The sequence below is a fragment of the Eubalaena glacialis genome, chromosome 4 (assembly GCF_028564815.1).
Source record: "Eubalaena glacialis isolate mEubGla1 chromosome 4, mEubGla1.1.hap2.+ XY, whole genome shotgun sequence".
Classification (NCBI taxonomy): Eukaryota; Metazoa; Chordata; class Mammalia; order Artiodactyla; family Balaenidae; genus Eubalaena; species Eubalaena glacialis.
Window position 1 is genome coordinate 179,760,674 of NC_083719.1, and position 15,234 is coordinate 179,775,907.

Here is a 15,234-nt window from a genome sequence, read left to right on the forward strand (position 1 = left end):
CGCCCTTTAATCTGAGATAATCCTGGCCCTAGGCTGCAACGAAGCCTTTTATCCCGGTGTCACAGCGTGGATAGGGATGTATGAAAATGTGTGGCTGGGGTCGCCCAAGCTCAGTGTAATGGAGTCCTTAGCGCCCGGGACGAGGAAGGGGGCAGGCGCTGCGAGCAGTCCTAGAGTACATCAACGGGTCAAGACCCCCCGCCGTGCTCACTGCCAAGATTCCCCCACCCCCACCCCCACCCGGCGCGAGGCCAAGAGCACGGGCCGCTAGTTAGACACTAGCGACACCCAGCGGCTGCACGGGGGGGGGGGACGCAGTGGACAGGCTCCCGAGGCCCGTTAGTGCGGTTCGGGTGATTCCAGAGGGGGCGTGTAGGCGCGAATCCCCGCTAAAGAGGCAGAAGATGCGGACGCGAGGGGTAGGCTGTGGTCCGAGCCGGGGAAACACCAGCCCTTAAGGCAGGGCCACATCGCCCCCACCTCCGACTCCTCAAGGGCAGGGCCATATCCTTCCTTCACTTAGACCCTCCCAGGGCAGGGCCCTGTACCCCTCGGACTGGGAATGTCCTTTCCTATCAGGCACAAAGTTAAGTTCCTCTTCATAAGGGGCGGGAGCGAGGTCTTCTCGCCGAGGCCCGGCCCCAGCAGTGGGCTCGGGCTGACGTCACTGCGGCGTGGCTAAGGGGACAATCCTCTCCCTCAGTCTCGCCAACTGCCCCCCTCACGGCCGCCGTAAACGCCCACCGTGGGGCAGCGGGAGATAAGGGGAGCTCGAGGATGGAGAATCCACCCGTATACCCCTAGGAGGTGCCTAGCGGAGGCCCCGAGCCCGATAGGGTGAGGTCTCGGCGAAGACTCCCGGGAGCCGGAACACGTGCGCAGGGGTCTTTAAGACCTCGGTCGCCAGTGCCGCTGCCGCGGTTACTAGGGATGTGACGTCAGCGCGGGCGGGGGCGTCCGCGCCCGGGCGGAAACGGAAGGGGCGGGGCTCTGCGGGCAGAGTCTGTGCGCTGCTGCCGCCGTAGCCGCTGCTGCTGCCGCCGCCGCCGCCGCCGCTGCCGCCGCCGCCGCCGCCGCTGCCGCCGCTGCTGCTGCCAGAGCCGGAGCGGGCTGGGCCGCGGAGGCAAGATGGTGGACTACAGCGTGTGGGACCACATCGAGGTGTCTGACGATGAAGACGAGACGCACCCCAACATCGACACAGCCAGCCTCTTCCGCTGGCGGCATCAGGTAGAGCGCGCGCGCCCAGCGCCTTCCCCCACTCCCGGGACTACGCTTCAGAGTTCTGACCCCTGATACTGCCGGGGGCCCAGCCATTGACACCTGGGTTTCCCACCCTACAGTCTGGACTTTCCGGATCGCCCGGGGTTCCTTGATTCAACTCCGGGGCAACAGAACTGCCGAGACCCTTGAGTTCCTTGCCCGCGATCCCGGGCCCTCCCCCCCTCCCCTCTCCCCCCTCCCCTTCCAATTTCTTCTTGGAACTCCCAGTTGACCCCTAGGGCACCTTCTTCACAGTTTAGACTACCAAAACAAGCTTTGGACGTGCCCCCCCAATCCATTTGGGACCTTCCACTTACACCCAGAATTCTACCTCAGAATCTGCACCCTGAATACCCACTTACGATCTTGGATGTCCCACTGGCCCCTCCCAACGCCTAGAGTTCCCAATACTTTAAGTCTAGTCTGTGACCTGCCTTTCGGAATCTTGACGGTGATTCCCATTTAGATCTAGAGGTTCTGCTCCTCTCAATAGAGCAAGGAATTCTGTCCTCCCCTGAGATTTCTGTTCCTGGCCTGGGACGCCAACCCACACCCAGGACCCCTTCCCTAGAACGTAGACCGGTGCCCCACCAGGGCCCTCAGTCCCATCTAGGACTGGAATTTTGAAACCTGGTTCCCCTTCAGACTGAACCACCAGCTCCACCCTGATGGAGCCTCCAATTCCGGCCACTCTCCTTCAGCCTCATGTACTGTAGACCCAATTTCCCATTGCATCAGGAAACCCTACCCACGTGGCGTCCTGCCCAGCCAGAGCCCCTGCCCCTACTTGGTACTGCAGGCCCAGTCACCGCCCACCTCCAAGACAGGCTTCCTGTAGGAACCTCCGCCAGCATTGGAATGCCTCATTCAAGCCCAAGTCCAGGACCTAAACCCACCCCAGCTTCCTTCTGACCCCAATTTGGTCTGCTGTTCTCAGACACCCACACTGACCCTGCTTTTACCAGCAACCCTCCCAGTCTGATTCCAAATTCCCTGCCCCTTCTTTTATTTATTTTCCCCCAAATCCAGACCCCAGAATCCCAAGTCTGTGTGTTCTCTCACCCCTCTTCCTGACCAGCAGCGCTCTCAGGCCAACAGAATGGTTCTCATGAGACCTAATGTTCTAATCTCCTGCTCCACCAAATCAGAGCTCCTGCACCCACATTCCTATGCTTGTTGTACTCTCAGACTGAGGGCATATATGTCTCAGAACCTTCCAGTTAGGAATTCCTCACCCCACCTTCCCATATATCAGCTCCCAGTCGTTTATCTAGAAGCTTCTAGAAGGGCCCTTCCCCATCCTGCCAAGACCCAGCATTAGTCCCTACATCTGGTTCCCAGTCCCAGTTCCAACCCATTCCTTAAAGCAGCAGCCTCCTGGGTAGTGTACCTGTCGGGTGGGCCCCTGGAGTGTAAGGAGAAAGTTCTAGCACTTCTCTTTCTTGCCACGTGTAACATTTTATTATGAAATATTGAAGATCTCTGCAAGCTCTCAAGGCGATTCTTGGGAACACCTATTTCTGTCACATAGTTAATCTATATCACCGTGGGGAGGACGGTTTGGTCCTGCTGAGTTGGGAGGCCGATGCCCCCTCTCCTGCAGCGTCCTCCTCCCACCACACCCTTCTCCCTCCTGGCACAAAAGCTTTTCCTGGCCTGCCGCTGGGAGCCCCAGGGCTGGAGTGGAGGCGGGGAGCCTGGTGTCTCCAGCACCCGGTTCAGCGGCCACCAAGCCTGGGTTCTCACCCCAGCCCTGCCACAGGGCCATTGCTGCTTTAGGGGGAGCAAAACCCCGCCTCCATGAGACCATCGTAAGGATGACATGAAATGAGATCTGGAAAGAACTTGGCTCAGGGCCTGGGAGGGAGTAAGCAGGACCAGAGGGGAAAGGGGGATTAGAGAAAAGGTAGCCTGGTGTGCTTCTGAGCATAGGCGTACCCACCCGGGTTCAGATGCTGGCTCCTGCTGAATCACTGACCTGTTGCATTGCCCCCAGTGAGTTTTGATCTCTCTGTGCCTCAATTTCTCCAGCTGGGGATCTTATTAGTGTCTGCCTCATAGGGTTGTTGTGAGGGTTGCCTTATGTATTTAATGTGTGTAATGCTCTCAGGACAGCACCTGGCATGTAATAAACTGTGTAGAAACTTTAGCCGCTATCATTATTATTACTCAGGTAATTCACGCTCATGGTAAAAAAATAATCCAAAGGTTCCAGAAGGGGACCAGCGAGTCTTCCCAGCTCCAGCTCCAGCTCCCTGGCTCCCTTGCCCAGAAACAGCCACCAGTACTAGTTTCTTGTGGCTCCTCCCAGTGAGCTGTGTGGCATCCAGGTTCTGTGAGCCTCGGGTCCCCTGCCTGTAAGGAGGGCAGTGACACCTGTGGCCCCTTCTCGCTGCCAAGGCTTCTGCCCTGCCCAGCCTGCTACAGCCCCTCCTGGAGGCGTAAAGCTCAGGCCGGGCAGGCTGCCACCCCCAGCAGCTCCAGAAGGCCTTTATTTAGCTTTGGCCTCCCTGGCGGCTGCTCAGAGGATGCCGGGAAGATTTTGATGGCCGTCCAGCAGAAACCAGCAGTGTGGTAGATTCCTGCTGCCACCCAAGGCCAGTTATAATGCCAACCGTAACCCTCATAAGGCAGCGGGAAGGCTCCAGGTGACACAGGCCCATCATGGAAAAAGAGAGGTGGCAGAGGCCGCAAGGTGTCCTCCGCAAGGCGAGGGCCTTATCCGAGTGGGAAAAGTGAAGCTCAGGGTTGGCCATGTCGGTCCTATGGGGCGTTAGAGAAGGATTCAGGTCTCCCGATTCTCACCTGCCGTCTTCCTGGCCCGGTGCTAGAACCTGGAGATACGGCCTCTAGTAAAGCACAGAATCAAGTCAGCAGACCATTCTGGTGGCCGTGGCCGTGGCCGTGGCCATGACGACGGTGATGACAGTTGAGGACACGTATACCGAGTGCCGTGTTGCAAGCAGTTTCCTGGGAGTAACTCATTTAGTCCTCACAACAACGCTGTGAGGTCCCATTTCATAGAGGGGGACACCAAGGCAGGGAGAGACATGAGACTTGGCCAAGGTCACATCACCAGTAAGTGGTGGAGCTGGGCTGCTCTGATGATGCAGTAACAACTGCTCCCAGTTACCAGTTATAAGCATTTACTGGATATCGAGCTAAACACTTGAAGTACATTTTCTTGTTTGAGCCCCAGTACAGTCCCCAGAGAGAGACAGATTGTCCCCTTGGACAGACAGTAATGACAGTAGCCAACGTGGGAATGGTGCTGACTGAGCACCCAGCACGGCTCTGGACTGTCTACTTTTATAACCTTTTTTGCTTTTCCCAATGCAACCTTGTGAGGTCAGCACTGTTGTCTGCATCTGACAGATGAGGAAACTGAAGTTAGGGGATTGGCCCAGGGACACCCGGCCATTACATGGTGGCTGTGAGATATGACCCCAGGTCTGGTGCCCCAAGGCCTTCCACTAGCATCTCATCACGTCATCTGATGATCACAGAGGGGCCTTTGGGGCTCAGTGACTCTGGGGGTCGGGCACTTGGGGAAGGCTCTGTCGAAGCTGAGACTTGGGGACAAAGCAGATGGAGTAAGGGGAAGAGAGTTCCAGGTGGGAGGAACAGCATGTGCAGAAGCTAAGAGTCAGGAGAGAGCTGGTCCATTCAAGGCTAGCATCAACCACAGGGGCCGGCATCGGCCTGGGACCCAGCCCCCCAAGGAGCCTTGGCCATCTGGCCAGCGTGGGGCAGGGGTCTGGGATCCCCTCTGAACCCAGACACTCCAGTTTGAGGTAGCAGGGAGGGCTGTGGTCAGACAGGTACATTTCAAAGACTCCTGTGGCAGCTTCCGAGCCTGGATGGGGGCGACAGCGATGGAAGATGGTGGCACCTCTCAGGGTTCAGTCATTGGCTCTGGGTTGAGCAGGCGCTGCTGGGAGGCAAGCAGGGTTGGAGAGCGACAGGGCCCAGTGATCTGATCGGGGTCGGGATGGGGGACTGAGGAGATGGGGTGCAGTGGAAGAGGAGGTCTGAGGAGCGGCGTCTAGGGTGGGGGGCACAGGAGGCTGGTGGGCACTAGGCTGGGCTCAGGAGGGCATGCTGGCCTGGAGACAGAGCTGAGCGGGCCTCTGCAGATCCAGGTGCAGCACTCGGGGTGGAGCAAATTGGAGAAACAACTGGAAATGCAAAGTGTCAGGGGAGTTTCCTGGTAGCCTAGCGGTTAGGATTCTAGGCTTTCACTGCCATGCCCCGGGTTCAATCCCTGGTCGGGGAACTGTGATCCCACAAGCCGCGCAGCGTGGCCAAAAAAAAAAGAAAAATAGTGTCAGGATTTGGTGGCAGAGAGGGAGAGACAGGGCCCACAACAGGCCTCAGCTTGGGACACGAGGCGGGGGCAGGCTCTTTGCTGAGGGAGGACACAGCAGAAAAACAGGTCTGGGGGGCTCCGATGGGGAGTTCAGTTTTGGGCACAGAATTGGAGGTGCCTGTGGGACACCCAGGCAGCGGTGGCTTGAGGGGCGTGGTGGGCACAGGAGGGTGCCCGAGTGTTACTGAGGGTGGCTCCAGGGAGGAGGGGAACCTGAGACCCTGGGGAGGGGTGAGGCCTCTATCCAGCATCTTATTACTTTATTACATCCAACAAGGCTTTTCTGAGTCCGTACTGTGTGTCAGGCCCAGTTCCTGGCTCTGGAGGCACAACAGTGAACAGATCCCCACCTTGGTGGAGCCAGTATCCTTGGAGGAGGACAGTGCCCGAAACATGATAAATAATTGTCACAGGCTGTTGTCGGGTGACAGGTGCTGAGGAGGAAGATCAAGCAGAGCAGAGTAGGGGGAGGTTGAGACCTTCAGCCGGGTGGTCAAGGAAGGCCTCATCTGTAAGGGACTTTTATTTTTATTTATTTATTTATTTTTTGCCGCACTGCATGGCTTGTGGGATCTTAGTTCCCCAACCAGGGATTGAACCCAGGCCCTCGGCAGTGAAAGCACGAAGTCTTAACCACTGGACCACCAGGGAATTCCCTGTGAGGGACATTTGAAGATGATAAGGGGGACTTCCCTGGTGGTCCAGTGGTTAAGACTCTGCACTCCCAATGCAGTGGGCACAGGTTCAACCCCTGATCAGGGAACCGCGATCTCGCATGCTGCACGGCGCGGCCAATAAATAAATAAATAAATAAATAAATAAATAAATAAATAAATAAATAAAATATTTTTTAAAAGAAGAAGATGATAAGGATGCCGGGGTGGGGGTTACCTGGGGAGAGGACATTCCAGGCCAAGGGAACAGCCAGTGCAAAGGCCCTGAGGTTTGAAGTGGGTTCAAGAAAAGGTGAGGCAGCCAGTGTGGCTGGAGGGAGGGGGTGAGCAGGAAGAGGTGAGGCCACGGAGGGCACGGGACAGATTGCGCACGGCCCTGTGGGTCACAGGGAGGACTTAGGTTTTTGCTCCAAGTGAGGTGGGCGCCGTAGAGGGTTCTGAGCAGGAGAGGGACCCGCCCTGGCTCAGGGGTACCTGTAGGGGCGAGAGCGGGAGCTGGGAGTCCGGCACGCGGAGGTTGGTGCTGACATTCTCTGGGGTCATCCCAGGTGCAGCTGTTGGGGTCCTGGGGCTGGGGCTGGGGTCGAGGGACAAGCCGTTCCGCAGAGTGATGGGCCGTGCCTGTCCCACAGGCCCGGGTAGAGCGCATGGAGCAGTTCCAGAAAGAGAAGGAGGAGCTGGACAGGGGCTGTCGCGAGTGCAAGCGCAAGGTGGCCGAGTGCCAGCGGAAGCTGCAGGAGCTGGAGGTGGCCGAGGGCGAGGGCAGCAGGGCCGAGCTGGAACGGCTGCAGGCCGAGGCACAGCAGCTGCGCAAGGAGGAGCGCAGCTGGGAGCAGAAGCTAGAGGAGATGCGCAAGAAGGAGAAGAGCATGCCCTGGAACGTGGACACGCTCAGCAAGGACGGCTTCAGCAAGGTGTGCGAGGGCCGGGCGCGCTCGGCAGACAGTGGCAGGTGTGGCGGAGGGGACTGCTCAGGTCCAGGGACGGGTGGATGGGGGTGGCGGGTGAGGGGATCAGGGGTGGGGGGCCAGGCAGGTGAGGCACCCCACCGGTACCCCCCCACTCTGATCTGCCCGAAGGCCCTAGTCCGAGGCCACACCTGCCACGCCCACGCCCCCGCCACGTTGATGTTCATGGCGCCGTCACCACCTCCACCCTGGATGGGATGGGCGCTGCGGCCGCGGCCCACCCGGCCACGCTTGAGGCGCTCCACAGCCTCGCCCCAGCCCACTCCCCTTCTCACCCCACCACAGAGCATGGTCAATACCAAGCCTGAGCAGGCGGAGGAGGAGTCGGAGGAGGTGAGGGAACAGAAACACAAAACCTTCGTGGAGAAGTATGAGAAACAGATCAAGCACTTCGGTGAGTTGGGCCCAGGTCGGGGCCCGGTGGGCAGTGCACGTGACAAGGGGGTGGCCCTCCGCCTCCAGGGCCCTTCCAACACCTTGCCAACACCTTCTCGCAGGCATGCTCCGCCGCTGGGACGACAGCCAGAAGTACCTGTCGGACAACGTCCACCTGGTGTGCGAGGAGACCGCCAACTACCTGGTCATCTGGTGCATTGACCTAGAGGTGGAAGAGGTACGTGGAGCCCGCCCCCGGGGCTGGGGAAAGGCTCTGCCCTGAGTCCGCCACTTGGTGACGCCGTGCTTGTTTTCCTTTGGCAGAAATGTGCACTGATGGAGCAGGTGGCCCACCAGACCATCGTCATGCAGTTCATCCTGGAGCTGGCCAAGAGCCTGAAGGTGGACCCTCGTGCCTGCTTCCGGCAGTTCTTCACCAAGATCAAGGTAGGGAGGGGCCCGAGCGGCCAGGGCAGAGTGGAGGGTGGTCCTCCTCAGGCAACCAGCCTGCGGTCCACTGGGGGAGACAGACACGGGTCTACTCGGACTCAAGCCTCTGTGATCAGACCTCTCCTCAGTCAGGAGAGGGCTGGGCCACGGAGGAGCTGACAAGTGGTGGGCTTCTGGGCAGATTTGGAAAGCCGAGCTGGCACGATGTGCTGAAAGTCCTAACCTGGGGTGAGGGCCAGAGTCAAGGACGCCTGTGGGTTTCTTACCTGAGCACCTGAAGAGCAGAGCTATCCCTGCTGAGCTGGGGGAGATGCAGGACAGACTGAGGGGTGTGATCTGCAGCTCCGGGGTGGCTGTGTTGCATTTGAGATGCCTGCTAAACTCCACAGGAGGACCTGGAGGAGGTGGGTGTCACGAGCCTGAGGTTCAGGGGGATGTGCAGGCAGGTGGTCGTGAGCACAGAGGTGTCAAGTCGAGCTCAGAGGAGGCAGAGGAGACTAGGTGGAGCAGAGGAGAGCCCTGAGGCCCAGGGTGCCCGTCTTTCAGTTCAGGACCAGATGTGGGGAGCCCTGGGGCATCTCTGAGGACCTGCAGTGGGAGGGTCTTGGGTCCCCCAGTTCAGCCCTGTGCACGCCCCTGCCCCGCGCAGACTGCCGACCGTCAGTACATGGAGGGCTTCAACGACGAGCTGGAGGCCTTCAAAGACCGCGTGCGGGGCCGGGCCAAGCTGCGCATCGAGAAGGCCATGAAGGAGTACGAGGAGGAGGAACGCAAGAAGCGGCTCGGCCCCGGCGGCCTGGACCCCGTCGAGGTCTACGAGTCCCTCCCTGAGGTGCGGCTCCCTGGGCCCTGGCGGGCAGCAGGCAGGCAGCCAGTGGGGTCCCCGGGGTCCCTGGGACCCAGGCCCTGACCCTGCCCCTCTGCACCCACAGGAACTCCAGAAATGCTTTGACGTGAAGGATGTGCAGATGCTCCAAGATGCCATCAGCAAGATGGACCCCACCGTGAGTAACTGCGCCCAAGCCCACCTGGGCGAGCGATGTGTCTCCCCCGCCCCCTCCAGCTCTGCTGCCCACATCATTGGTAGAAGTGTCCCTCCTGGGCTTCCCAAAGGAACAAGGGATGTTTTATCACTGTGTGGCCAGCACACGAGGCAGCCAGGCTTTGTGCCACCTGCTCACTTACATTTATTGAGCACCTACTGTGTGCCCAGCGTCCAGATTGAGTGTCCCTGTCCCTGTGGGCTGTTTATGAGCACACCCAGGTGACCCCACCTTTGCCAGCAGCTCAGAGTGGCCCAAGGAGGGGGTCCCTTTCCAGCCTCAGTTACCTCATCAAACCACTTTCTCTCAATATTAACTCACGAAATCCATGGGGAGGGCTGAGCACGTAGTTGGTGCTGGTAAACATCAGCTGTTTGGAGCAGTAACCGCGCTGGTAGATAAATACTTTGAGTCTTGATAGACCTCAGTTTGACCCCATTCCTGCTGCCTGGCTCACTGGTTGGCCACACTGCTTTCCTCATCTGTAAAATGAGTCTAGTCGCAAGACCTGGCCCAGGGTTTCTAGACGCTTCTGTGGGAATGAACATCTAGACCAGGGGTCTTCTGCCTGTGGCTTGCAGGCTCATTGCCTGTCTCTACATAAAACTTGATTGGAATGCAGCAGCCAGGCTGGTTTATTTTCATCTTGTCTGTGGCTGATTTTGTGCTACAACCATAAAGTTGAGGAATGATGGGTTGAGAGGTTTTGACAGAGACCATAGGGCCTGCAAGCCAAAAATATTTACAGTCTGGCCCTTTACAAAAAAGTTTGCTGACCCTTGTTCTAGACTACACTGTTTAAACTTGAATTAAAGTTAAGTAAGATTTAAAGTTCTCCTGCACCAGCCACATTTGAAGTACTCGGTAGCCACACGTGGCTGGTGGCTACCATATTCTACGGCACAGATTACAGGCCATTTCCATCATTGCGGGCAGTTCTTTTGTAAAGCTGTGATCTAGAAAGAGCAGGAAGCAGGCTCGAGGATGTGCAGGGGACAGGCGGGCCACCAGAAGGCGGCAGCCTAGCCTCACCAACCCACCCTTCTCCCTGCAGGACGCGAAGTACCACATGCAGCGCTGCATCGACTCTGGCCTCTGGGTCCCCAACTCCAAGTCCAGTGAGGCCAAAGAAGAGGAGGAGGCGGGTCCCGGGGACCCCTTGCTGGAAGCCTCCAAGCCGGGCGACGAGAAAGACGTCAGCGCATGACCCACCTCAGCTGCTGCCCGACTGCCTGCAGGCCCCTGTGTGCCCCTTTTCAGAAAACAAAAATAGACACCATCTCCCCAGCTCCTGGCTTCCTCCACTTTTGCTGCTCCCACACCTAGCCCAGAGGGGCCTGCCCACCCCCCTCCACTGACCCCACTCCCCGAGTGCTCTTCCAAGTCTGCTTTGAGTCAAGGGGCTTCACTGCCTGCAGCTCCCCCTCTTCAGCATTATGCCAAAGGCTCGGGGGTCCAGGGAGGGGTAGAGGTTGCCAGACTGGTCCACGGGGTAGGGGTGGGGTCCCCAGCCGAGGGCCCTGCCCCAGTCACTGTGGGCTCCGTTTTCACTGTTCATCTGCTGTTGAGTCTCCTATATAGTAAACAGCAATTATCTTCCAATAAAGGATTTCAGATGCTCCGCGAGACCTCAGGAGGGCTGGCACAGCTCTTCTCTTGAGGGGGTGGGAGGGAACCCTGGTGAGTGCTGGCGGCTGGGCCTGTGATGCCCCCAGCTTTGCCCTGCAGCAAATGGGCAATGTCCTCTATCCTCACTCCAGGCTCTCCAGGAACGTGCTGTTCCGCCACCTGGAACACTTCCTCAGGACACCTTTGTGTCAGAGTTCTCACTCCACCACCCCCCACCCTACCCGTAAGTCTTGGGCTTATCTCATCCCTCTGAGACCCCCACCACCGTCCGTTCAGGAGCATCAACTTGCACCGTGTCTCACCTTCCACATGGCCAGCTCTGCCTTCAAAACAAATCTTGAGTCTGTTCACTGCCCTTCGTCCTCCACCCTGGTTCAGGTCCCTATCACCTCTGGCCTGCATGCCCCCTCCAGCCTCTTCCCTGTCTCCCCTGCCCTCACTGGACCCCAAGAGGCAGCCGCCAGTGGGCACCTGTGAACACCTGAGTCCGGGCACATCCCTCCCTCAGAGCAGAAGCCTAAGGCCTCCCTGCAGTTCACCAGGCCCTGCACCATCTACCTGGTCACCTCCCTGCCCTCGTCTCGTGTCCTCCCCTTCTCATCAACTCCCTCCTTGCTGATCCTTAAGCACTTTCAAGTTTTTCTATCAGTGTGACCTTGGGCAACTTCCTCAGCCTCAGTGTCCCCCTCTACAATGAGAGTAATGTTCGGGCCTTCCAGGGTTGCGATGAGGAGTAGGTGAGATAATGTACAGGCATGCATGGCGTCTGGTACTCAGATGCTCAAAATCTGGGCCTCGGCACATGCCTGTCCCTCTGCTTGAACACCCTTCCCTTTAAAATGTAATCTTTTTAAAGCAGTCTTCCTTTAAAAGTTAATGAAATATTCGGGCCGCAGGAAAGGCTTAAAGAATACTATAATAAACAAGGACACATCAGCTTTTAAGACATAAAATGCCAAGAATCCAGTGAAGCCCACTGCCCACCACTTCTGGGGGACACCACCCCCTGGCAGCTGCTTCTCACTCCAATCAGAGCTCTGCCACCTCCTCCCAGAGGTCCTCCTTGACCCGCCTTTTGAGTCACCCATCACGTCTGGCCATGCAGCTTCTTCACTTGCCTGGCTTTGCTAATGTGTGTATTGCTGTCTCCTTTATGCTGTGAGGACCACCACGGCACAAACTGAGTCTTTCTTGGTCCTAAAATATTCCCAGCGCCCCTAAGGGGTCCTGGCCCTCAGTAAATGTCTTTGTGTTCAAGCTGATCACCACCAGGGGGCAACAGTGAGCTGCAAACCTGAGTGGCATTGCCTAATGCTTTTCATATAGATGAGAATGGCTGGTGGCGGGGGATGGGGGGCCTTCCTAAGGCCCTGGATAAACCCCACCCATCCAGAATCCACTCAGGATCATCAACTTGTTAATTCTTTACTGCAAAAACTTTCAAAGATAGAATCCATATTCCTGATATTTTGTTTGACCTCAGGCTTCAATAGAATTCAGCACTGTTACTGATTTTTTTTTTAACTAATTTATTTATTTTTGGCTGTATTGGGTCTTCGTTGCTGTGCCTGGGCTTTCTCTAGTTGCAGCGAGTGGGGGCTACTCTTCATTGCGGTGCGTGGGCTTCTCATCGCGTTGGCTTTTCTTGTTGCGGAGCACGGGCTCTAGGTGCATGGGCTTCCGTAGTTGTGGCGCGCAGGCTCAGTAGTTGTGGCGCACGGGCTTAGTTGTTCCGCGGCATGTGGGATCTTCCCGGACCAGGGCTCAAACCCGTGTTCCCTGCATTGGGAGGCGGATTCTTAACCACTGAGCCACCAGGGAAGCCCTGTTACTGATTTTTGACTTAAAATTTCAATATTTTGTTCATCATGTTTTTTTTCACGTTAATGGTGTTTTTGGAAAATATTACATTAAAATATTTATCTCGATTACTGAGTTGGCGCCCTCTTTGTTTTCATGCCTCGCCTGCCTCACCCTAGCGCCGGCTAGGATTTAAAACATCAGCTATTAAGAGAGACACATAGAGTAGGTTCTCTCCCTACTCACTCTCCACCCAGCCTGTTCCCTGCCCCCAACCATGGGAACCCACTGTCTACGGTGTCTCGTGACTCCTTCCAGGGTTTCTTTTTGTAAGTTCAAATGTAATCTTACCCCTTCCGTTCCTGTTTTACACAAAGCTAACACACTCTGCAGTCTGTGATGCGTCTTTGCTGTTTTTCACTGAACCTTGTGGCCCTGCAGATTTTTCCTTATCAGTTCATCAGCACTTCCTCATTCTTTCTACTCTAGTAGAAAGCTCCAGTACGTGCACATCTCAGCATTTATTTCACCAGCGTTTTTTTTTTTTTTTTTTTTAACACTTGCAGGTTTTTCCATCTCTACTTTTACAAGCAATGCTGCGAAAAATACCTTTGTGCACCATTTTCCACGAGGACAGGCATCCCACCTATAGAGTAAGCTCCCAGAAGCAGGATTGGCTGGGTCTTAGCGGCAAACAGAATTCCACTCAAAAGGGTTTCACTGAACAGAAATGTAATGATGTGAGTGGGACAGGAGAACCAACAGATGTGTGTTGAGTGGATTCATTTTCTATGGCTGCTGTAACAAATCACCACAAACTTAGTGGCTTCAACACAAATGCATTACCTCACACTTCCGCAGGTCAGAAGTCTAACACGGGTCTCGCTGTGCTAAAATCAAGGCATTGGCAGGGCTGTGATCCTTTTGGAGGCTCTGGGTAAGATCCATTTCCTTGCTGTTTCCAGCTTCTAGGGGCTGCCTGTGTTCCTTGGCTCACGGCCCCCTTCCTCCATCTTCAAAGACGGCAAAGGTGAATCAAGTTCTGTCACATCACTCTGACCTCTTTTTCTGCCTCCCCGTTCCACTTTTTTTAAAAAATAAATTTATTTATTTATTTATTTTTGACTACATTGGGTCTTTGTTGCTGCACGTGGGCTTTCTCTAGTTGTGGCGGGCGGGGGCTACTCTTCGTTGCGGTGCGCGGGCTTCTCGTTGCGGTGGCTTCTCTTATTGCAGAGCACGGGCTCTAGGTGCGCAGGCTTCAGTAGTTGTGGCCCGCGGGCTCTAGAGCACAGGCTCAGTAGTTGTGGCACATGGGCTTAGTTGCTCCGCGGCATGTGGGATCTTCCCGGATCAGGGCTCGAACCTGTGTCCCCTACATTCTTAACCACTGCGCCACCAGGGAAGTCCCCTCCCTGTTCCACTTTTAAGGACTTTTGTGGTTACACTGAGTCCACCAAGATAATCTCCCTATCATTTTTTTTAAAATATAGAATGATTCACATATTTGCACATCATCCTTGTGCAGGGGACATGCTAATCTCTGTATCCTTCCAATTTTAGTATACGTGCTGCTGAAGCAAGCGCTAATCTCACTATCTTAAAGTCAGCTGAGTAGCATTCTTAATTCCTGATTCTCCCTTACTGGGGATTAGGGCATGGACATCTTTGGGGCATTGTTATTCCATAAGGCACCCGGAACTAGCAACAGTGGGGAGATTTTGACAGGACTAAAGGGGATGGGAAGGGAGCAGAACTTGCTGACATCTGGAGCCATGAAGAAGGGGCTCCTTGCAGGTTATGTGGCCACAGAGAAACCACCACTGCCCAACTGTGGTTGGGCAGGGAGGGAATAGGGACCCTTGTCTGTCTCCCACCTCTGATCTCCTGCCAGCCTTCCCCATCGGCAGAACCCACCAGAAGCCAAGGACATGGAAGCTGAGTGAAGCAATGTGCTTTTTTTTTGTGGCTATAGGAGGAAGTCCTGAATACACAGCTGTTCATAGGCAACAAATATCCTGCCGGGGGCCTGGAATTACACTGGGTGCTGAGGACAGAGCCTAAAACAAGTTACTCCTGCACCCTATACCCTTTATCTGCTCCACTCTTGTCTGCCCACCACTTCCACCTTCCAACAAACCCACAAAACCCACTTACTAGTATTTATCTGATTTATGTAAGCTTCCTGAAGGCAGGGGTTCCTGTGTTTTGTTCATGGCTAAATCCCCACGGCTGAGAACACAGCACAGAGTAAGCATTCCGTAAGTGCGCGTGTGCGCGTGTGTGTGTGTGTGTGTTTAATTGTGGTAAAATGTACATAACATAAAACTGATCACTTAACCATTTTGGGTTGTTTTGTTTTGTTTTGTTTTTTGCCACGCCACACGGTATGCGGGATCTTAGTTCCCCAACCAGGGATCAAACCCACGGCCCCTGCAGTGGGATGGGGAAGTCACAACCACTGGACCGCCAGGAAAGTCCCCATTTTAACAATTTTGAGGGGTACGATTCAGTGGTATTAAGTACAAGACTTTATTTTTTTTTATTGAATTGTATACTTTATTTTTTTAATTAATTAATTAATTTTTATTTTTGGCTGTGTTGGGTCTTTGTTGCTGTGCGCGGGCTTTCTCTAGTTGCGGTGAGCAGGGGCTACTCTTCAA

General features: G+C 55.6%; 1 protein-coding gene and 1 non-coding gene across 2 annotated transcripts; one reads left to right on the forward strand and one right to left on the reverse strand.

The window, feature by feature from the left end:
* The first annotated feature begins 1,020 nt into the window (after positions 1-1,020).
* Positions 1,021-10,768, forward strand: CDC37 (cell division cycle 37, HSP90 cochaperone). The gene is made up of 8 exons (XM_061190508.1): positions 1,021-1,230; positions 6,939-7,220; positions 7,560-7,668; positions 7,772-7,887; positions 7,974-8,096; positions 8,749-8,931; positions 9,032-9,103; positions 10,197-10,768. Exons 1-8 carry the CDS (start codon positions 1,129-1,131, stop codon positions 10,347-10,349), a joined length of 1,140 nt encoding a protein of 379 aa, XP_061046491.1. The 5' UTR covers positions 1,021-1,128; the 3' UTR covers positions 10,350-10,768.
* Positions 10,769-14,054: 3,286 nt separating this feature from the next.
* On the reverse strand, positions 14,055-14,158 carry LOC133091572 (U6 spliceosomal RNA). The gene has a single exon (XR_009700916.1). It is a non-coding gene; the product is annotated as a U6 spliceosomal RNA (small nuclear RNA).
* Between the last annotated feature and the right edge of the window lie 1,076 nt (positions 14,159-15,234).

Coding starts and splice junctions, on each gene's coding strand:
- CDC37 (XM_061190508.1), top strand. CDS start 1,129: ATGGTGGACTACAGCGTGTGGGACCACATCGAGGTGTCTGACGATGAA. Junction 7,888..7,973: donor TTGACCTAGAGGTGGAAGAG/GTACGTGGAGCC, acceptor TTCCTTTGGCAG/AAATGTGCACTGATGGAGCA. Junction 9,104..10,196: donor TCAGCAAGATGGACCCCACC/GTGAGTAACTGC, acceptor TTCTCCCTGCAG/GACGCGAAGTACCACATGCA.